Source organism: Aspergillus nomiae, assembly GCF_001204775.2.
Source record: "Aspergillus nomiae NRRL 13137 chromosome Unknown contig00184, whole genome shotgun sequence".
NCBI lineage: Eukaryota > Fungi > Ascomycota > Eurotiomycetes > Eurotiales > Aspergillaceae > Aspergillus > Aspergillus nomiae.
This window is the reverse complement of record NW_015378239.1, coordinates 1-21,829: the sequence shown is the minus strand read 5'-3', so window position 1 is coordinate 21,829 and position 21,829 is coordinate 1. Positions and strand designations below refer to the sequence as shown.

The 21,829-nt window shown below is 50.1% G+C and overlaps 5 protein-coding genes across 5 annotated transcripts; 4 read left to right on the top strand and 1 right to left on the bottom strand.

The window, feature by feature from the left end:
* Positions 1-2,538: 2,538 nt before the first annotated feature.
* Positions 2,539-3,699, top strand: ANOM_007649 (zinc-binding alcohol dehydrogenase family protein; the record flags this gene model as incomplete). Its single annotated transcript, XM_015552905.1, has 3 exons — positions 2,539-2,784; positions 2,849-3,463; positions 3,523-3,699. The coding sequence occupies 3 exons, from the start codon at positions 2,539-2,541 to the stop codon at positions 3,697-3,699; spliced, it is 1,038 nt and encodes a 345-aa protein (XP_015405787.1).
* Positions 3,700-3,966: 267 nt separating this feature from the next.
* Positions 3,967-5,296, bottom strand: ANOM_007648 (zinc-binding alcohol dehydrogenase family protein; the record flags this gene model as incomplete). Its single annotated transcript, XM_015552904.1, has 3 exons — positions 3,967-4,179; positions 4,242-4,814; positions 4,889-5,296. Coding segments are annotated over 3 exons (1,158 nt in total), but the record flags the coding sequence as incomplete, so codon positions are not given.
* A 418-nt stretch (positions 5,297-5,714) lies between these two features.
* Positions 5,715-6,715, top strand: ANOM_007647 (bZIP transcription factor; the record flags this gene model as incomplete). Its single annotated transcript, XM_015552903.1, has 2 exons — positions 5,715-5,883; positions 5,961-6,715. 2 exons carry the CDS (start codon positions 5,715-5,717, stop codon positions 6,713-6,715), a joined length of 924 nt encoding a protein of 307 aa, XP_015405790.1.
* A 5,334-nt stretch (positions 6,716-12,049) lies between these two features.
* Positions 12,050-16,496, top strand: ANOM_007646 (putative membrane-tethered transcription factor (SPT23); the record flags this gene model as incomplete). Its single annotated transcript, XM_015552902.1, has 4 exons — positions 12,050-12,748; positions 12,804-13,708; positions 13,763-16,262; positions 16,329-16,496. 4 exons carry the CDS (start codon positions 12,050-12,052, stop codon positions 16,458-16,460), a joined length of 4,236 nt encoding a protein of 1,411 aa, XP_015405789.1. The 3' UTR covers positions 16,461-16,496.
* A 562-nt stretch (positions 16,497-17,058) lies between these two features.
* On the top strand, positions 17,059-21,597 carry ANOM_007645 (putative TMEM1 family protein; the record flags this gene model as incomplete). The annotated part of the gene is made up of 5 exons (XM_015552901.1): positions 17,059-17,098; positions 17,158-18,617; positions 18,707-19,681; positions 19,753-20,833; positions 20,901-21,597. The coding sequence occupies 5 exons, from the start codon at positions 17,059-17,061 to the stop codon at positions 21,530-21,532; spliced, it is 4,188 nt and encodes a 1,395-aa protein (XP_015405788.1). The 3' UTR covers positions 21,533-21,597.
* Positions 21,598-21,829: the final 232 nt, after the last annotated feature.

Below are 21,829 nucleotides of genomic sequence, written 5' to 3'. Positions count from 1 at the left end.
CTCTATGCATTTAGCTGGAATCCACCGATACGCAACCCAGTAGTTCTCATTTGCCCACTCGAGCCCTAGTTCTTCAGCTAACGTTGTTGTACGGTTGAACAACACTTGAAAAGCCAGTAGCTTCGACGGATTGATCACAGCTATCATACCTCCTCTCTCATTACTCCAGCGCCAACCTGCAACAATCCGCAAGATCCTTGCTGGGCTATCAGACATTGCAATTAAATCTGATGGTTGAGACCGTTCGCAGTGGGTTCGCAAGACTAGCTCGTTGACTAACAGGCTGTCACACGAAGAGTACCCTCCTGGTGGCAAGATATTGTCAACGGTTGTCTAGAAGAGCGAAAACTAAGGTCTGCATCATAGCGACTATAACATGATGGTCGGAAAGCACGATAGAAGACACTGGGAGTATCCGACTCGGGGCTGTTTACCTTATGAAAGTCCTGGCCTAAGAAAGCTGTATTCAGTCTTTTAAGTATAGTATCTTGATATCTAGAGGTAAAGTTAATCTGGCATCGGCCAGCCTTATTTCAGTCTTTCGTTTCTTTTCTGACAACGAAAGCCCATCATCTGCGTTATCGTATACAAGGTTGTTACGTGGACTGTGGAGCTCCTCATCTACGGTCCATAAAGTCACTAATCATAGAGTATCTGCAATGAAGACTCTGTCATTGAGCGTGTCGACGATTTTTGCAGCAGCTTATTGTACTCAGCGAATTCAATTTTTCGTCGTTGTACTTAATCTTTTCATCCGTGAGTGGCTTCCCATAAAATTTGACGACGTGATGCCACGCTGGGACCGGAACTGGATGAAGGCCGTATCTCTCTGAAATACACTATTGTTTGTTATAGTACTTTTAAAGCTGCTAGTCTAGTTTCTTTAAATCCTAAATATATTCTATCTTAACTAGAATATTCCGCGCAAAGTTAACATATTAGCTGACTAATCATTTTCACTACCTTATCTGCAAGACGTATTATAGCACATAACTAGCGCTCACAAAACCTTATGAAACATTTAGAATATTCCAAACAGACCTCCAGCAGTTCTTCTTGCATCCCGCACTCTATTTGGCGGTCGAGCTTTCTCTCCGCGTGTTACGCTTGTGTCCTACCCTCCGCCATTCCTCCAGAATCGAATCTCTCTTTCGAAATGCTCATCAAGATCGACGACATTAAATCAACTCCAGCCGTACTTGCCTTGATTTCCTTGCATGTGGCCGAAATAAACCGCCTGGTCGATTCCAGCGATGTTCTTGACGTTTCGAGCCTGCAAGCATCAAATGTCACTCTTTTCTCTGCCTGGGAAGGCCATGAGTTAATGGGAATTGGAGCCCTGAAGGAATTGTCACCAACACATGGCGAAGTGAAATCAATGAGAACAGTCGCCACACATTTTCGCAAAGGTGTTGGACGGGCTATCGTCGAGCATCTCATCAAGGTGGCAAAGGAAAGAGGATATACCAGGTTGAGTTTAGAGACCGGGAACGGCGCTTGTTTTGACAATGCACGAGGTTTTTATACTAACATGGGCTTTGAGCTTTGTGATCCTTATGGACCTCTACCCCCATGCCCAGATAGTTCTTTCATGACTCTGAAGCTAGAAACCTGAAGTCAAAGGACCTACAAGCTTCAACGGGCGACAGTACCGAAACTCTGATCCGCAATGCTTATATTGGTCGTCGTGACATTTGCCCCAATTGCAGTATCCCGACAGTATATATAAAAAACATCGATATATCTACATATAACAAATTAGTTTCAGACTGACCTCTACTAATAGTAAAGTAATAGTAAAACTAATGAATAATAGAGAAATTTTAACCCGGGAATCCTGTTTAACTCGGTATTGTTTTTTCGATGCCAACTCTACCTCCTCCTGGCAAAGCCACATTTCTGTCCCTTCTCAACCTCGAGGACCAAATTTTACAGAAACTTAGGAGAGCCAGCGGCTATTTCATAAGAAGTTGTTGTTCGGTAATGCTTTTGCCCGTACCTGGAAAGGACAAACAGCATTACACCTCGCTTGCGGCACAGGAAGTTCTACGAATGTCTACAAGTTCCTTGACTGGGGTTGTTTTATTATGAACAAGGATTCCGAAGATGTGACCGCTTTGCATTACGCCGTGCGCTAGAACAGATTCTCCACTATTCTAGCGTCTGGCCCACGCCTCCAATTGACCATGTCGAGTGTCATCCCTCATGGTGTGTTCTAGACAATACAGGTTTGGGTGAAGAGCTTTGCCATCCCAACGCCCAACCTTTATGTTGACCCGGCACCATCTTCCTTTAATCCTTCTTTTCCTTTCTTCGCTTTGCCTTTACCTAGACTCAGTAATGCTTTGTAAATAAAGGCCTTGGCTGACAAATTCTGACACTGTATCTGCGCCGTATCTGCGCCGTATATACGAGAGATCCGCTATATCTTGGCTATATAAGCTGTGAGTTTCGCGTGTGCATCACACCACAACAATTCGCATTCCACTATCAAATCAAAAAAAATAAGCAACCCCTGCTATTGTCATTGCAAGAGACATGGCCAACCAAGCAGCAGTCCTCACTCAATCCCACGGTCCCCTAACCATCCAGGGCCTCCCTATCCCAAAATGTCAACCCACAGAAGTGCTAGTGAGAGTGAAGGCAGCCGCCACCAACGCTGCAGACTGGAAGATATACTCAGGCCACTTCCCCCAGGATCTCCCCCTAATCCCAGGCTGTGACATCGTCGGAGAAATCACCGAAGTAGGCTCAAGCGTAGCCGGCTTCAGCATCGGCGACAGAGTAGGCATACACTAAACTCTTCAAACCAAACGATAATGCAACGCATCTCCTGACTCACTCACAGGTAGCAGGCTACACGCAGCAACAACTCACCGGAATGCAATCCATGATCACTACAGGCCGAGTCGCCTCCGACCTCCGCCACGGCGGCTACCAGACGTACGTCCCCATGCTCCCGCGCATGATCTTCAAAGTCCCGAGCTCCATCCCCGATGAAATTGCCGTCGCCTTCGGTTGCTCCTTCTTCACTGCCGCTACTGCCGTCTTCAAATCCCTCGGCTTTCCCTACCCCTTTCCGGAGAAGGCTCCCGCCGAACCCCAGAAGGTCCTTGTCTGGGGCGGCGCCAGTGCTGTTGGCGCTTTTGCGATCCAGCTGCTCAGGGCGTCACATGTTGATGTCACGACTGTTTGTTCCGCGAGGAACTTTGACTATGTTAGGAGTCTGGGAGCGAGCCATGTTATTGACTATGGAGCCGGGGATGTGGTCGCGCAGGTGAAGGCGCAGGGTCTGAGGTTTGGAATTGTGTTTGATGCGATCTCGTCGCAGGAGACGTGTACTGCTTGCTTGGATATTGCTGGGGAGGGAGGCAAGGTGGCGAACGTGCAGTTTTTGGAGGCTCTGAGACGGCCTAATATTGACTTGGTGCATACGAACGTTGTTGATATCTTGGGCGAGTCGGTAAGTCACTCACTCACTCACTCTTCAGTACGGTAGTGTGGTTGTGCTGAGATTTGTAGGATGCGGACTTCCTTTCCTCCTTGGTTGGGACTTGGACACCGAAGGCCTTGAGCGAAGGGGCTTTGAAGGGTGTCCGGTACACGAAATACTCTGGAGGCTTGAGCGATGTTGATCGTGCAATTCGGGATCATCGTGATGGCAAGATTGCTGGAAAAGGTGTTATTTGCGGTATCTAAAGGGTGCGGGCTGTGTGTTTGGTTCATTTGTCAAGTAGTAGAATAGAGTGGTATATTTATATGTTCCATCGCCTTGTGCATCTTGTCTCTGCTATCCTCACCTGACACTAACCAGTGGCCGTTACCTTCACGTATGCAATTGCGATGATTTGTATGTACACATGGAAACGATTTTAACCAGCAAGTTCCGCATTTAGTTCAACACCGCTATTTAGCTCTCTAGTATATTCATGAACCCTGCACACATAACAACCCCATCAAGACAGGCTATTTATACTGCGGGTATTCCTCCTGGGTCCAAACCTTCCAAACGAGCCTCTCTCCACTGACAGTGCCACTTCGTAGGATATCCAGAGCCGTGGAAGCTCTCTGCAAAAGCGAGTCGCCTTGAACTTCACGATACTTATTCGGCTCAACAGCACCTAGCTTGAGCAGCGCGGGAACAATTTCCGGCAACAGATGATCCTTTAGGAAAGTATCCTACTTTAACGTCAGCCGTCCGAACTGCAAATCAAGATTCGAAGTGACAGTGTTGTAAATACCGCTTCAAACGCATAGCTTATAACACCATGGATATTTACACCCGGCACCCAGGGTGCTTCCGCGACCACGTCGGCCGAAATATGCACGCCTTCTTTGTGTGAAGGAGACCGGATAACCACAGGAAGAACAGCAGCTACCGTTGAGCCCGGCCGAGTTACGATTTCGGCGAGGTGCTGCAGAGACCCGGACTTTGAGGACACACAATCAAAAGCGCGGATAGAGAGGCCGGGGCTTTCTGTGTGAAGTATGTTGTGGATTATATCAACCGCGTTTGGGTCTTGATAATCGATGACATGTTTAGCACCGTAGCCCTTAATCTTTGTGTGGTGCTTGGGAGATGCCGTTGCAATGACGTTCGTGTAGCCCCAGTATTTGAGGATCTGGACTGCGAATTGACCAACAGAGCTCCCTGCGCCCCAGACAATAATTGGTACGTGTTGGTCCTGAGGAGAAAAGCTGGCGGGACGTGGCCAAGGCAGCTCCAGTTTAAGCTTGTCAGAGAGAGTCAGAAATGCGGTACAGAAATTCGTCGGTACCGTAGCCGCAGCGGCGAGTGGCATACGAGGGGGAACCTAGTTTTATCAGTCAGACTCTGATCTATGGAATGTGGTTTACGGGATGTTATGAAAGAGATATCTATACTCACCTTTCCAAATAAGTGTTCTGACGCGGTTACATAGATCTGTTGGCCCTTTTCCTTTTCGTTGTGAAAAAAGAACCCAAAGACCTGATCACCAACACGAAGGCGCTCGACACCGGGGCCAACTTCCACCACGGTACCAGTACCGCTGTCGCCGAGACCTTGAGGGAACTGAGCCATTAAGCCAGCCTCCACTTGGTACACGTCCAAGGGTGCGGAGGGTACCCATTCTATTCGGACCTGGACTTCGTTTTGCTGGGGCTTTGGGGTCGGGACTTGAACTAACTTCAACGGCTGCTTGACGCCGGTCATTTGAATTGCAGGATGGGTGGCCATGTTTCTTTTGGAGACCAAGTTTGGAGGAGGAATAATTGCCAGCGATGGAGATTCCCACCCAACAGCGAAGATAGGCTTCCTTTATATGTTAGGTAGTGGGGAAAGGTACTAGTAGACACTAGGCTGGACGTAATTGTGCATTATGGTGTTGGGACAATGTATGATGAATAACAAGCTGCTTACGCTGTGCCATTTGGTGATTTGTGTAGATGGTCGATCAAGCTTTAACAACATCAATGGCAAAGATAGGGCAAGCGTTCGGACTTAGTGCGGCATTAGTGGTTGGCCGGTGAGCCCTAATTGGATCCCGATGGACCAAACTGGACGTGAGGATGATTATAAATCCAACTCCAGGAGCTTTAGCCAATGAACATCAAGGTGTAAGCGTCTTATTTTAAAGCTAAGATTAAAGCCAATGACGGCGTGTCCCCTAAACTTCCTTATCACAACGCTCAGGTCACAACTACGACGTATTGAGATTATTGGTCCCATCAACATGACAGAGGAGTCAAGGACCGAGCAAGCAGTGGATCCAAGACCATCGATGAGGCTTCAGCGAATGTCAGCGCAGGCAAGGGCGTATTCCCCCGATGAGGACTGGACCGGTGTCACGAATCCGGCTGCGCGGCGCAGACTACAGAATCGGCTGAACCAGAGAGCCTACCGTGAGATTTCCATTTGACCCCACAACGGATCCAAGACCCGACCCAAACTGACCAAGTTCGATTATGCCGGATCGCAGGGCTACGCCGACAAGGTCGGGACACACGAGCTGCGCAGGCGAACAGTGCCCAGCCTGAGTCCGCGGGGCATGGCCCGACTACCGCAAAAGCGCCGGCACAACATGACTCTATTACATGCGCATTATCTGAGGTGCAACATCTGGAGTGTACCTTTGCCCCTCCAAACGTACATGCACTTATGACCCAGTTCGAGAGGGCAGCCATGGCACGCTATGTTGAGGGTTCACCCAGAACAGACCTTCTCCTCAATTTGAGCAGGCTAAATGTTCTACGCGCAGCTTACCAGAACGTCGTCGCAATTGGCATGACTGCTGAATGGATGTGTCAGGATAGTACAATCTCTATTTTTAGTTTGGCCAGTCCACAACGTTGTGAGGATAGCATTCCTCCAAGCTTGCAACCAACGCCATTGCAGCGAACCGTACCGCACCACCCATGGCTTGATATTTTCCCGATTCCACATATGCGGGATAACCTCATCCGTGCCGGGAGCGATTTAGATGATGATGAGTTGTGCCATGATCTCACGGCATTCTGGGATACACGCAGTAGCAACGCCACAATGCTGGTATGGGGAACCCCTTGGGACCATGAGAATTGGGAGGTCACGGAGGATTTTGCCAAGAAGTGGGCCTTTTTTCTTCGAGGGTGTCCCGAGATTCTTATTTCGACAAATAAATGGAGAGCCCGGAGGAGTGAAAAACCCCTTGTTTGGAAGAAGGTCTTTGGTACTCAAAAAGGGATAGAAGAATAATCGGTTCGTTTCCACTATTATAGCATCTCTAAACCTGCCATACAGTAGGATACCAGGTGGAAGGTGTATATTTATCAGTATGCAGAGGTTGCGTGTCGTCATCACCTAGCTCGAAGTCAAACACATTTGCATTTTCTTGTAGTCGCTCCAGGTACTATAGTTGCAGCTAAACATGAACGAAAGAGGCGGAAGAGCGTCTCCCAAGGCGATACCCGTCGGTGACATCCCCGAATCGGCGTATATACGGAGTAATGTACGGATTCACACAACTGCTATTGACGCCAGGGTCTTTTAATTCCAAGATTAGCTGAGCGGGGCTTGATAGATAAACGCACCTTGAGACACCCCTACCAAGGTTGCTTGTTTATATCGCCAATCACCAATGGTTGCCGTGACTAACTGAAACCCAGACCCACGAGAAGAGGACTCGGAATGCAAGCTGCTTACAGATCGAATATTATTGGGCAACAAAGTGGGTACTATAGCCGTGTCGGAGGAAACGGAGATAAACGGAGCTGCAGTGTAATGTAGCGACCAGGTCAAGTCAGGATATAAATATTAGTGAAGAGCCCATCGTAAAACTATGAACAACCTCTCACACATTCTCCAAGAGGCTCTTCCTTCTTGCATTCAACCATACTAGCATGGCATCACAGAAAGCGGTCATCATTACTTCGCCCAAGCATGCGCAGGTAGTGGGCGATAGAGCCATTCCGAGGCTGCGTGACGATTACATTTTAGTGAAGACCGTCAGTGTCGCACTGAATCCTACCGACTGGAAACACATTGACTTCCTCGCTCCGGCTGGTGTCCTGGTTGGGTGTGATTATGCCGGGATTGTGGAAGCAGTCGGCAAAAACGTCAAGAAATCATTCACTAAAGGAGACCGGATCTGTGGGTTTGTACACGGGTCTAATGCCGTTCAACCCGAGGATGGAGCCTTTGCCGAGTATATCATGGTCGAAGGAGACCTTCAATACCGAATACCTCAAGGCATGGGATTTGAAGAGGCGGCGACTTTAGGTCTTGGAGTTACCACCGCCGCTCTTGGCCTTTATCAAAGTCTCAAGCTTACTCTTCCCGTGGCTCATATCCGGAGCAAAATGCCCATCTTGGTATACGGGGGCTCCACGGCTACTGGAGCTTTAGCGATTCAGTTTGCGAAGTTATCAGGTTATGAAGTTTTGACAACCTGCTCCCCTCGCCATGCAGCGATCTCAGCAGAGATAGCGCCGTTCTTGGCGTTCTTGTGGCAGATAATGTCGGCATCGGCATATGAGCTACCATCAACAAATCCAAGGTCGGTGGCATCGGTGGCCCATCCAATGACCTCGGGGGGGTTAGACATGTAGTGGTAGGACATGTCATATCCAGAGTAGTACTGTCCGTCAACGACGGCACCAGAGACATAACCGTGACCGGCGACCAAAGCGGCCGAGCCGAGGACGACACCAGCAATCTTAGCGATAGACATTTTGATATGTGAAGTTTTTGAACTGATCAACGCGCAGCGTTTCTCGTGGTTTGAAAGGACCGAAGTGGGAAGGAATGAAAAGAATGGATCTTCAATCAATGAAGATAATGAAAGAAAAGGAAGAGAATGGCAGGTTCCGAGACCCTAAAGAAAGAAAGGAATGCAAAGCTGATGAGGAATAGAAGAATACGTTAACCATCGTCGCGAAATGACTGCTTTTATAATGCCGTCGGCCATAGTCTTCAAGATGTCGAGACTGGGCTAACGCTCAGACCAGACTGCTTCGAAATTAATGAAGGTCCATTATCGATAGCTCTGCTACACATATATTAAGTGCAGCAGCCAGCTCCACCACCGGTCCAATTTTCCGATAGGAGGAGATTCACCTCGATAGCGATAGTGCTGTGAAAGAGTTTTGGATTGATGAAAGACAAGCACTGGCGGGGAGGTCCACCAAGGGCCATGGAATTGTAGCGTCCAAAGGCGAGACGCTCCGCCAGGAACATTGACTATTTGGGAGCTAGTGGCACCCATATGGTCCATCCCAAGTAATCGAAAGAGAGAGACGAAGTAGGGTTCGGGCGTTTACCCTAACGGTTGGCTGCCGACTGGGCCGTGAAGTGGAGGCGTGGGGCCTGCCCTAGGCGCTTGCCTCTGACAGTCTAGGTTTCAACTTCGGGAATTTTCCTCTCAGTCTCTGGATTGCCAAGAATTAAGTTCCCCCTCCGTATGACAAGATGCAATTTCCTGCTCTGAGATATCTCGATTCAGTCTCTACTATGCCTTGTTGGATTACGGACGTGGCGCTACCAAGAGATTCTATTTGCCATTCGGGCAATTACTGCTCGTTCGGCAGTTAGGCCTTTTCCTCCCACGTGTTATGCCGTGCCTTTCAGTGTTTGAAGTCTCTATGGTGATCTCTAGACTTTGATGTCTACTAGTCACCAACCAGGCCGTTTCTGAGTCATGTCTCTGGCTCTTTCATAATCACGTCGTTTCCACCGCGTGGACTGCGATTGAAAACATGCCGCCGTATCGATGGAAGGAGGAAGAAAAACTAACCTCCTACCCCCTATCTGTATACCTCCCTAGTCACTTGGACATGGCCCCATGCCAGCCAGGGCATTGCCACCGAAAGAATGCAGGGTAGCGAAGTACGCGCCTGACTACTGGATTAGGAATTCTATAAATTAAATGGCAGGGGCTACTTCATTAATCCTTGGCAATAATCTTATATAGTTCCAGTTAGTTTTACCACTATAGGCTGGACAGCTCCGTTTTTCCAGCACGGATCACTGCCAAGTCAGGTACCTCTGAGTTTCTAATTAGGGCTATCCAGTAACCTCCGGAATTAATACAGCCTAAAAGGCTAAATCAAGGCTTTACTCTATTGAAAACGGACATTCCCTTCGCTTCCGAGTGCCACACTCGTATTACTGGCTTAGCCATATCGAGAATACCGCTGAACGTTGGCTTGTGGTCTGGACGCTGTTAGTATATGGAGTGGGACCGTAATGCATAGGGTGAAACATTTAACGACTGGGAATACTGATATGTCTATTCCGGTGCCTTCGTCCGAGTTCCTCATCTGCGACATGTGCGGGATCACAGAGACTGGGTGGGCATTCAAACTCTTTGTTATGTGGTCAATACTCCTGAGTTAAAAAGGACTTGATTAGATAGGTTAGTCTATGAGGCTTGGTCGGGTTATCTTCGGGGACATCTCGCACTCGTTTTGTGCAGTTATTTGCAGACTCCTCAGATTTCATTGCGGACTCCTTACCAAATCAACATATCTTCCCTCTCTCTTATCCTCGGCATCCCCTCCTTGGCTTGGGCCTTTTGTTTTTCTCAAACGGAATTCGAGAGATACCTGGTTTTGATATTCTTCAATCATTGATTTAGGGGAGTGGCCACTCGACACTGGAAGATAGTACTGCTGCTACTTCTGAACACATGTGTTCTTCCTTCCTCTTCTCTGTCTCTTTCTCTTCCTCTTTCTTTTTCTTCTTCCTTCAACCCTGGCCTCACGCTTGTAGCCTAGGCTAACCTCGAGATACTTTTCCAAGACGTTGATTCAAGGGCTCTGTCACACCATTACAAAACCTCGGAGAGACTAAGAACCCCTGCGTGACCCCCGATAATCTACCTACCAATAGCCATATAATCTGATACCAGCATTCGTGTATTGAAAGCCCTGGGAACAACTGACCCTGCCACGCAGAAAGACCTAACTGAAGTTTTAATGACATGGTATACGACAAACTAAACACAAACCAGCACGTTCCATCACAGCAGACCTCTGTTTGCAGGATAAGAGTATGATGGATGAGCTCGACAAATGACTCCTTTAATAACATGCATAATGAGTAGTGTCAATGACTAGAGCTTTCTGGGTAGATAAAAAGGAGACGAAGGGTATCCTGAGTAAGCAGGTAACCCTGTCATTACTGTGTGCGGACTCTACGGAGGATCAGAAGCCAAAGCTGGATTCCTGTAGAGAGATACATGTTTACCGAGGTGATATGCAGGTAGTGATTGCGACGCTCGTGTTTGCTTCTGATGAGGTCGACAATAATAGAAGAAATGCTTACTAGTCCGAGTTGCACTGCGTACACATGCTTTTATCATTAATGTTGATACAAGGGCGGCGTACTCCGTCTAGATATGTTATCCTGGTAGTAATAACAGTAGCAAGGGGAATTATTCGCTGTGCAGATGCGATCTACAACACCTTGAAATTAACCTTTATAGACTTAATCCCACGGAAAAAGTTTTAATCAAGGTTGCCTAGTAGATAGAACTTGGTGAAGTGGCTCGTATGCGGGGAAAGTACAATTATATGGTGCGATGTCGGCGTTCTTAACAATATATATCTGCCAAGTAAGCGGTTTATTGAACAAAGGAAACTTAGAAATCGGTAGGCTGGAGGTCCATGCCCTCTGTGCTGGCAATTGTCTTTGTGGTTTGAGAGATTTTGTTTAAATTCGCGTGTTGAGGTTTCCTACTCAATGTCTAATGTGAAGGCCTGCCAATGGAGAGTATCAATTACTATGGAGTAGTATCTGTAAATTCCTGGGGCAACGAGAGATAGCCTGAGTCATGACTGAGGCATTCATTTCCGAGCATTACTAAGGAGTTACGTAAGCTGGGCTCTCATAGCCAATCAATATCTGGCAACCTAATTGACCTTGGGGCTTTCCATGTGTGGCTGATAGCCCCAAAGGGCTTAGCGGCACTCAACCCGCCCCGGCTCACCGCGAAGTTGTCATTTGCTCCTGGGACAGACTCTGATTCACGATAACACCATTTGGCCCTCCCTTTCCCCATCTCTTCGTGCACTTACATTGGGCCGTTGCGCTGGATCGTTGTTCAGATATCTTGCTCCAGCGCTGCGTTTTCGCAGAAACACTATATCCCTACTGCTGTCCTCCGATATCTACCGCCCCTCGGACACTCGCCGCTCCAGAGTCGGTCTGCCCTTCCAACCCTCACTTTCCCCTTTACGAAAGCGCCGCGCCTCCGTCTCCGCTCTTTACGCCCCGTCTCACCGTCAACACTTTCACCCACAGGACGTCAACAACCCGGATTGCCCACTCGGTGACCACGGATCGCTTTGCAATTCGCTTAGATGGATAAAATTTGTTGGTAGTGGAAGAGGTTGAACCGCGTGTGCGTGAGATTAGTGTTAATCGATCGATCATTTATCGCCTCGCTACTTTGTACCTATTTGCCCGAACGATTTTGTTACTTGTAAGGGATTCGCCCTAAGGAGTGGGATCACACCAGGAGACTATCGAGGCCACCAACAAATCTCGAGCTCTTGGTCTTGTACTTGCTGTTCCTGACGGGATTCGAGGATGGGACCGGCGGATGCTGCGTCTTCACCCACTTTTCCTGCCCTGGATCCGATCATTGTTGATAACGAGATGGATAACCCATATCAAGACGCCAACCTAGACTTCATTGACTCTGCGCGATTACAGATGTCGTCTGAAAACGCTGGCCGGGATTTCGACGATCTCTTCGCACATTCCACCTCGTCCCGCACCGTCACAGAATCGGGCTCCGTGTGCTTGTCGCCCTCGGATTTGTCCCTTAAGCGACCATACCAAGATCAAGATACATTACGACAGCCGAATCTTGTGAAACCAGATTCTCCGGCGGAGTCCCCAGAAGCCTCAAGTCGCAGCTCCTCGTCAGAGTCCCCCCGGGATCATCTCCGAAACGCTTCAGTCGCCTCGTCCACATCGGCGATTCAGAGCGAAACTCATATCATGCCGTTTGGGTATACGTCAGAGGATTGGCTCAGCCAGGAGTTAAGCTCAGTCAAAGAAGAATCGCTGTTTGGGTTTGACCCTTCTTCTATAGCCAGCATGGATGGCGCTTTCCCAGACTTGGAGTCGAGTAACAAGGCCATGGATGCAGCTTTCGATTTTGAAAGTGCCGCTAGTAGCCCAAGTCCCTTGAAGATTGAATCTACTCCGCAGCCGACATCGCAGAAGAGCTTGAGAACACAGTTCCGCAGTACATCGGCATCAAAGCGATCCGCCTCTCCGGTAAGATATTCTTATCACGATATCATAACGGACCGCCTTGGCTAACGTTTTCCAGCAGTTCCACTCGACGGGATCGCCGTATTTCCGCCACAACGCTAAAGAACCCTCTCCCTTCGCAAACTCCGGTTTATCCAGTCAAGGCAAGTCGCCCATCAACCAATGGGCTGGCCGGTCACCTTCTTCACTCCTAGAGGAGAGCTTCGGGGGTATCAATATGGACGCTAGCTCGCCTTTGAACTCCAACTTGAACTTTGTCCCGAACAATTTCACCAACTTTGGCCTTAACTTCGCACCATCTCCCCCGCAAAGCAACATGAAGTTGGAAACAACGCAGCGCCATGTTCTGACCGTTCATCCTACCTCTCTCAAGTCACGCGTGGAGACCCAGATTCCCATTAGGTTAACTCTATTCCCGTTGCCCGCCGGTGTGAAGAAAGTACGTTTGCCAAGTCACACCATCTCCAAGCCAAAATTCCTTGCCCCAGCGTCAGCCGACCGCGCTCCGGACACCGTGGAGCTGCATACAAGTCTTGTCTGTACGAGTGCAATGCAGGATCAGGAAAAACTGAAGAAGGCATTTGCACGAGCAAGAGGAGAACCGCGATACCGTTCCTCCAGCTCAAGCCCTTGTCCTGCCGATGAGGTACAGGAAGATGATAAGCCTTTAGACGGAGGAGAGGTCAAGATTTGCTCGGGATGCATACAGCGCGAACGGAAGCGAGCTTTTCGTAAAAAGCAGAGGAAACCAGAAGAGGATGAGCTCTTCCAGAAAGATGAAGAAAAGAGGGTCATTGTGTTCAACACTAATGAGATCAAGGATTGGACGGAGCCTTCTAAGAACGCCATGCCCAATTATGGTGACATTCCGAACCCAGCTGTCCCTGCCGGAGCCATGCAGGTAGAGCTCCCTATGCGAATCGCTTGTTATTGCAGACATCAGAATGAGAAGTTGGGATTTCAGTAAGCCAAGCCACATGTCATTTATCAGGTCAACGACTAACTATTCTTTCTCAGGGTCATCTTTACAGTCAAGGATTATAAGGACAATGTTATTGCCCAGGCGATAACGAACTCTATTATGATTACAGATGACCACAAAACCCATGCTCCTCCTGCTCCGCCGGCCCCCGGCCCTTCACCTTCTCTACCTGATGGAACACAGTTGCCGGGTGTTGGTGTATTCCCGTCTGGTCCGGTCCTTGACACTGGAAAGTCATCTGCTTCATCGCAACCATCGTCTGCCACAGATCTGCAAGGGCTCCAGCAGAGGTTCAACACGCAATATCAGCTGACCTCAGGGTCTTTTGCCATGCCCCAGAATGGCACGACATCGTCTACATCACGCAGTCTGTCACGTCAAACGTCACCGAACGACTTCCAAGGCCCGATGAGCAAGAGGCGTAAACACAGCAATTCCGGAAGACTTCCATCCGAGCTAACCATGACTAAACTGGACAATGTGCCACCGCCTGCCGGTGTTTCTGGCACTCCAGCCCTTAGCAACGATTCGCCTTTCTCCGCACCGCGCGGGTTTGCTTCGCCTGTCGAAAGGCCTTTCGTGACAGCATCAGCCCTGTCCGGTCAATTCCCGAACAGTCCTCCAACTCCTAATAGCAGCGAGAGCAATCCCTTTTTCAACCCTACCTCGCAACAGCAGCAAAGCATAGATAGTTTCATTCAACAGCAATTGATGTCGGCACCAAATTCCGCTCAACCGAGCCGTCCTGGAACCCCCGGGCCCTCTACGCGGAACAACTTCCAAGAGCAAAACATTAGTCTTCCGTTGGGCCCTAATACGGCAACCCCAATGTGGCCTCCTCTTACGAATGCTGGAAACCGATTGCCTTCCGTCATTCACAAGCTAGTTCCAGCCGAGGGCTCTATCACGGGAGGAACTGAAGTGACGCTCTTGGGAAGTGGGTTTTATCCCGGCATGGAAGTTGTCTTCGGCGACACCCTGGCTACAACCACGACCTTTTGGGGTGATAAATGCCTCAACTGCTTGACCCCACCTGCACTCCAGCCTGGACTGGTGGCAGTCGTCTTCAAACATGAACATCCCACCTTTGGTCAGGTACAGACGCCTCAACCTCTACTGCCGAAACAGCAACAGTTTTTCCGTTATGTGGACGACCGGGAGCTCCAAATGTATCGCCTCGCTCTGGGTATACTCGGACAGAAACTTGGCAGCCAGGCGGATGCCTTCCAAACTGCTCAGCAGATCATGGGTAGCGACCCCAAATCCATGTTCGGCCTGCAAAAGGATTTCCAAGGTGGCTCGGGCGGTGGCCATCAGCGGCAAGTGCCCGGACTAGAGTCACAAGGTAAACTAGGCGACATGGACTCCAAGATGTTGACCTACCTTGAATTTGTCGACCTCGATGACAACCCCCGCCCGCCGAAGTACAATTCACGCTGCGCAACGGGCCAGACATTGCTTCACTTCGCAGCATCGTTGGGGCTGACACGCTTTGTCGCGGGACTGCTTGCTAGAGGTGCCAATCCAGACGTGCAGGACAACACCGGGAATACGCCCATGCATCTGGCTGCCTTGAATGGCCATGCCCATATCGTCAACAGGCTCCGTCTGGCTGGGGCTACTGTCACTACCCGTAGTATTCGCGGTTTTACTCCCGCTGACATTGCTTCTACCCTACCCGCTCATCAAGCTGCTTTGGTCCCAGCACAGCATCGCCGGTCACGAAGCGTTGGGTCATTGTCATCATTGCGACGCAGACACAGTAGCTCTGCATCTCTTCACTCACTGTGGGGGTCTTCCTCGGGTTCGTTTGATGAAGCCATCGACGACTCGGATGATCTGGATGACGTCGACAGTGACGATCTCGAGTTTACAGTGTCAAGGCGGTCAAGCATGCATCAAGATGTGCCGGCACCGCTCCCTAATGCCGAACAACCTTCGGCGCCTGAAGATGCACGGCCATTCTCTCCGCCAGCCGCTCTTGTCGCTTGGCGGAATCAGTTACAGACCCAGATCAATCAGTTCCAACAAAGCGTGGCCAATGCGTTCCCTAACCTTCCCGCATTGCCACCGATGCCGGCTTTGCCTGACTATCAAGCGCACCCCATGATGCGTCGCATTACAAACCTCGTTCCCCACAGGCCTTCCACCGCTCGATCGGCTAAGGAAGGTTGGTGGGACCTCCTGACAGGCAATTCTGCCCCCAATACCACGGAGTTGCCTTCTTACGAAGAGCTGTATCCGCAACAGGATGAACAGGGTGGCGAAGATGCGACCCGTATGAAGAAATCGAGCATGTTACAAGCGGCTACCGATGCAGTTTTGGATCAACATTTTGAGACACAGACCAGTGTACAAGCCAGTGCGCAAGCCAGTACATCTCGGGCAGTCACGGTCACCCAGGAGAATGAGGATCTTAAAGATATCCGTATTGGCCGAAGGGTAATCTCTCGCGAGCAGCAACAGCATCTCCGGGAGCAGCAAGCACAGAGGATGAAGGGGCTCCGTAGTGACCGCAATCTGTACTTTATTTGGGTAAGTCGGCCTGTTAGCGTATATTTTCGCACTGTTTCAAGCTTCGCCGTTACTGACTGCTCTTAGATTCCTCTTCTGGTTCTGGTTATCTGCGCATGGGCTCGAAGCTATGTTCCCAGCATTTGGCAAGGATTCTCCAGCGGTATTGAGTTTGTGAAGACCCGCTATGCGCAGCGCGCGTTAGATCTTGGAGTTTAGATATCACTTTCTCTCTTTCCCCCCCTTTCTTTCCCCTTTTTCTACCTCCCTTTCCCTAATTTTCCCTTTGCAGTCTGTTGTTTCAAGCTCGGGCGTTCTGTCCTCTAGGCGGGTGATATTATCGGTTTCCAATATTGCTGTTTGGTTCGTTGTTTTGACATAATGATGGGATACGATTCGGTGTTTTGCACTGTGAGCACTTTTCATTTGAAATATTGTACAGAGCTGTTGGTTGTATCATAATCGGGTTATCCTGGTTGTGAGGGCAGTTAGCAAAGCGATGGTGAATATCTACTGTGTATATAGTTCCCTATTAATTCAAATAGAGCCCTTGAAGATATTGTGGTTTCAATAAGCCATGGCGTTATTCACTTGTATAGTAGAGTGTATATCAAGACCGCCGTAGGATGCCAAGAGGGAGCCGCAACGTGGAGAAGGCGGTCTCCGTTCTCGAACAACATCACTTTAGTGCCTGCCCCCGAATTTACTTCATTCGCCATTTCCAGATACTTTTCCGGCTAGGAATTTTGGTTCGCTCCAACGGCATGCTTCTTGGGAGCTAGTCCTCTGTCACAGCCCCGAAACGCCCTCGGGAAACATGGATCCCTCACCGCAGGCGGGCTCAAGCAGTGTCACCGGTGTGTGAAGACCGCGATGGTCCTAACAGGGTTGCATACTGACTGACCTGGATCTTCAGTCGAATATACCGACCCCTCCGGCTTGTTCCCTCTCGTTGAACCCGTTCTTGCGAAGAAACTCCCCCTGAAGAACCTTCACTGGAAGTCACCTACCCGCCCCGTTCGATCCATCGAGTCCCTCCGCATCGGCTTTGTCCCTACCCAGAATGAGGCCACCGAGCGCAAACCCTCCGGCGATAGCGCCGTGCCGCATCGCCGTCACCAAATCCCCGGCCTCCGTCAGACGCCCTATCTAAAGATCTTCCTTTTACGCTGCGATGATAATGATACCTACAAATCGACTTCCAGGAAGACATTGCGCGAATGGATCAAGTCGCAAGGCTCGATGTCGCAGTCCACCACAAGCCAGGAGAAGCATGACGCATGTGAATGGTTGATTCTACATGTTGTGCAAGATGGAGAGGGTGCGGAAAAGGCTACACCGTCGTCTAAATGGGGTCGCGCCGGTACGACGGTCCTCGAGAAGGTCAAGGCCGATTTCAATGGCACTTCGAAGTCCGCCGTGGACCGGGTAGCTCAGTTGCGTCTACCTAAGCAGGGAACCACGCAGAAACCGCCGGATTTGGCTGACCAGCTGGAAGACTTTATCGAGAAGATCAAGAATGGTATTCTCGCCTCGTTCGATCTTCGCGTGGCACAATATGAGGACGATATCAAGGAGAAGGATTCACAGAGAAGTCTGCCCGGATGGAACTTTTGCACGTTCTTTATCTTGAAGGAGGGTCTGGCGCGAGGCTTCGAAAACGTAGGGTTGTTTGACGATGCGCTCCTTGGATACGATGAACTTTCTATCGGATTGGATACTGCGATTGAGGAACAACTTGGAGGCGGCGGAGAGTCACACGGTAGTGCCTTTTTGATGCACACCGAGGATTGGCAGAAGAAGGCCAAGGCTGCTTTAGAAAGCCCAGTAGCTTCGAAGGATGAGGAAGATGAAGAGCCAGCCCCAGTTCCCGAACTCGACGCGGACGATTTCCCCATTGACTCGAACAAGAAGGCCTACCGGGAGATGATCCTAGCTAGCAATATCTCTATCTTCGATTTCCGCATCTACATTTTCTCGCGACAACTAACCCTACTCCTCAGGGCGGCGAAGGCGCCCTCACTGCTCAATAAGGAGCCCGATGCCGGTCAAACGCGAGCCAATACGAATAAGAAGCCGGAAAACCTGATGCTACTTTCAGAGATCTGCGAAAGAGCGACGGAGTTCATTAGCTTTGCTGCACGCAATCTCAGATGCGACCTAGAATCGGGGCTTGCCGATGTAGACATTGATGGAAAAACGGAGGTCATCAACAATCTGGTGTCATCCTGGGCATACGCTGCTGCGTCGCAGATTCTATCGCAAACGTCCACTCCGACGCTCTCTCTACCGGAGTCCTCTTTGCATGCAATCACCTCCCCAGCAGATACTGCTAGAGAGTCCAGACCAGAGTTGCCTCGACGCAGCAGCTCACTGGTTAGCCCACCCAGACCCGCCCCGGTCGTTCTAATACGGATATTCTATCCCCAGATGCACTGTCATCTGTTCATTCAGGACTAGGCCAGGGAACACCCAAACTCGCGCTCGCTCCGGCTCCGAAGACTGGGTCCGAACAGTTGGCTTCCGCTAGAGGGGAGTTGCTGCTCATGGCTCGCCGGGTGATGGAAGAGATTGCTGGGCGTTGCGGATGGAGAGAGAAGTGGGATGACCTCGGTCTACTCTTTGACAGTGAAAGTGCTGGCAATAGTGATATGACGGAAGTCTCCCTAGACGCCGAGACATCGCAGCCAGCAGATAAGCCTCAAACGACTCATAACCTCTCGGGTATTGAATTGCCCGGGTTGAAGGCTGCTCTCCGCTCAAGAAAGTCATTCCGCTCACACTTCGAAGAGCTAACGGATGATATGTATCGTCATCATATCACGGCAAATCGTACGTATTCCGCACAGATGGCCCTTGCCGACATGGCCCTCGTAAGGTTCCGGCAGAGCGACTACGGTGCAGCAGCCTCCTATTTTCACCAAATCACTCCTTTCTACGGCAGCAAGCAATGGACTATTCTGGAGGGTGTGATGCTAGAGATGTACGCGCGATGCTTAAAGGAGCTGCAACGGAGTGAGGAGTATGTTCGAATGTCCCTTCGACTCCTTGCGAAGTTCGCCTCCCATAAACAGTCGAGCTTGTCGACGCGGCAGAAGACCCTTGATGCGTCGTCCATATTTGCAGAGGAAGAATTAATCTCTCAATATGTTGATGAGTTGTTCGAGGCCTCCGGTGCCCTACAGAAAGAGGTCACGGCCCCTTTGACTGACTTCTTCGCGGATTTGCATGTTGATCCTGCTATTGTTCACTATAAAGATAGAGATGGATTTCAGATGCAGCTTTCATTACGCTTCCTCTTAGGAAAGCGAATTGAGGTTGACTCAATGAAAATTCGACTCGTCGGGACCGGAGGTAGCCAAAGTAATGAACACTGGCTGGAGTTACCCTCTAAGACGACTATCAAGTCGTCGTCGACGAAGGTCCTGGTCGATTCTTCGGTAAGTACTGTTTGCCGCTGTTCCTGGTTCACTCGCTCTACTTCGTGGCATTCAATAACCTTTCTACGTAGATGACACTGCAAGGAAAATACTACATTGACCGGGTTGAACTCCGAGCCCGCAGCATCCTTTTCACATCTGGGAGTGGGAAACACTCAGTCCTCCCCTTAGGGTTCAGAGAAGCAGTAGACGCCGAAGAAGATAGCCGGCCGTATATCTACTGCTTCCCCCCACCCAAGGGGCTTCAGGCCAAAATCGTGTCGCCTCATCTTGTGAACCTTGAAGAGATGCGGACGCTTGAATTAGAACTTGACAGTGGGTGGAATGATATCAAGAGCGCTACTCTTCGAGTGAGGCCTGCCACTGCAGGGCTCCGCCTGCGAATAGCTGAAGCCGAAGTAGTGCAAGGTGACATCAAGATTGTTGCCAACAGCGAAACAGGGCATATCGAGTTCTCTCAATTAGGGCCTAACTCCTTCGTCCGGCTTAGGATCCCATACACAATGGAGGAGCATCACCCGATGCTCTCCGCACGCGCAGAGGTTGGATATGAGACGACAAACGGGCAGTTCTCGTACTCCTCTCTGCACAGCATCGTATCAGGCTTACCCATCAGCGTCAACGTCCAGGATACCTTCAAGGATCAGGTACTCTTTTCTCGATTTACGGTCAGCCCAGCCATGATGATTCCTCTCCGCATCCTCAAATGCAGCATCCCGGGTTCAGATGTCTATCACGTTCAGTCTAATATCGGTGACTCGGTCGCAATGAACGTCTTTCCCAAACAGCCCGCATCCTTACTCTACAAGATACAGCAGCGGGAGGAAGCCGTAATGTCACCTGGTGCAAGACGCTCACTCCGTCTCAGTGTTGATTTTACCTGCGTAGACGATGAATGTCTGAACGCGGTTGAGAAGACCTTCAAAGAAAGCATCGCAACCAGTGACTACCAGCAATACAGTGCTCTCCTTACATCGCACATTGTCGACACGTTTCGCACACAGCTGTCGACTTCAGAGATGGAAGTCATCGGGCTCGTCCGGGAGGTGGAAACACTACCCTATTCCAGTGTCAAGTGGGAGGTGCTTCTAAGTGCGCTGAAGCAACCACTTGATGGTTTGAAAACTTGGCTCCAGGAGTGGCACCAGGTAAGTGCAGCTGGGGCGCTTTTGAAGGTTCTATGCCTTGCATACAGGAACCTGTGCTGACGCGTACGCAGAATCACCCTATCATCAGCCTTCCAGATCAGCCATCAATCCCCCGCCGGCACATCATCATCCCCGTGGACATTCCCGAGATCCAAGTGTGCATACTGCCGATCTGCGACTCCGCAACCTCGCCGACCAACCCCCACACGCCGCGGTCGGGCAGATGATCGCAGCCGAGCTCAGCCTACGTCATACGCGCAGATGGTGTTCGCCCGAGCATCGCGAGAATGCGGGAGGGCCACTCGAATTCTCGTACGAGATCCATGCGAACCCGGAGCTCTGGCTCGTGGGCGGCCGTCGACGAGGGAACTTCACCGCGGAGGAGGGCGAGACCAAGACCTTTGCGGTGATGCTTCTTCCCCAGAAGGCGGGACATCTCCTTCTCCCGGGCCTCGAAATCAAGACCTTCGTGCCCGCGTCCTCGGCCGCACCACCGAAGCCACCAGCGCCTGCCACTGGCCCCGCCGGGGCAGCGCCGGTCTTGCAACGACGACAGATTGCATGTGAGGTCGACTACCGCAATCACGGGGAGACCGTTTTGGTACTTCCGGACCTACGAAGCACGACCGTCAGTCTTAGCCTGTCGGGAGGAAACCATGGCGCGGCATGGTTAATCGACTCGGAGCGAAGAGTCCTTGCGTAGTATTTACAAGTACATAAACCGGTAAATATGACCATTAATGACAGGCAATTGAGTGAGAATCAGTAAATATAGATATAGTGATACCAAATCGGGCAACCCAAACCAATCACTCCACCCAGGGCAAAAAAGATAGACAAAATAACACAAAAAATAAAATTCTCATAAAAACACCTCAATGTGTACTGGAGAGTAACAATAGGCACCCAAAAAGGTCTAGCCCCATACCAAAAAGTAAACTGAAAAAAAAAAAGAAAAAACAAAAAAGAAAAGAACAAAAGAAAAGGCAAATTCAAAATT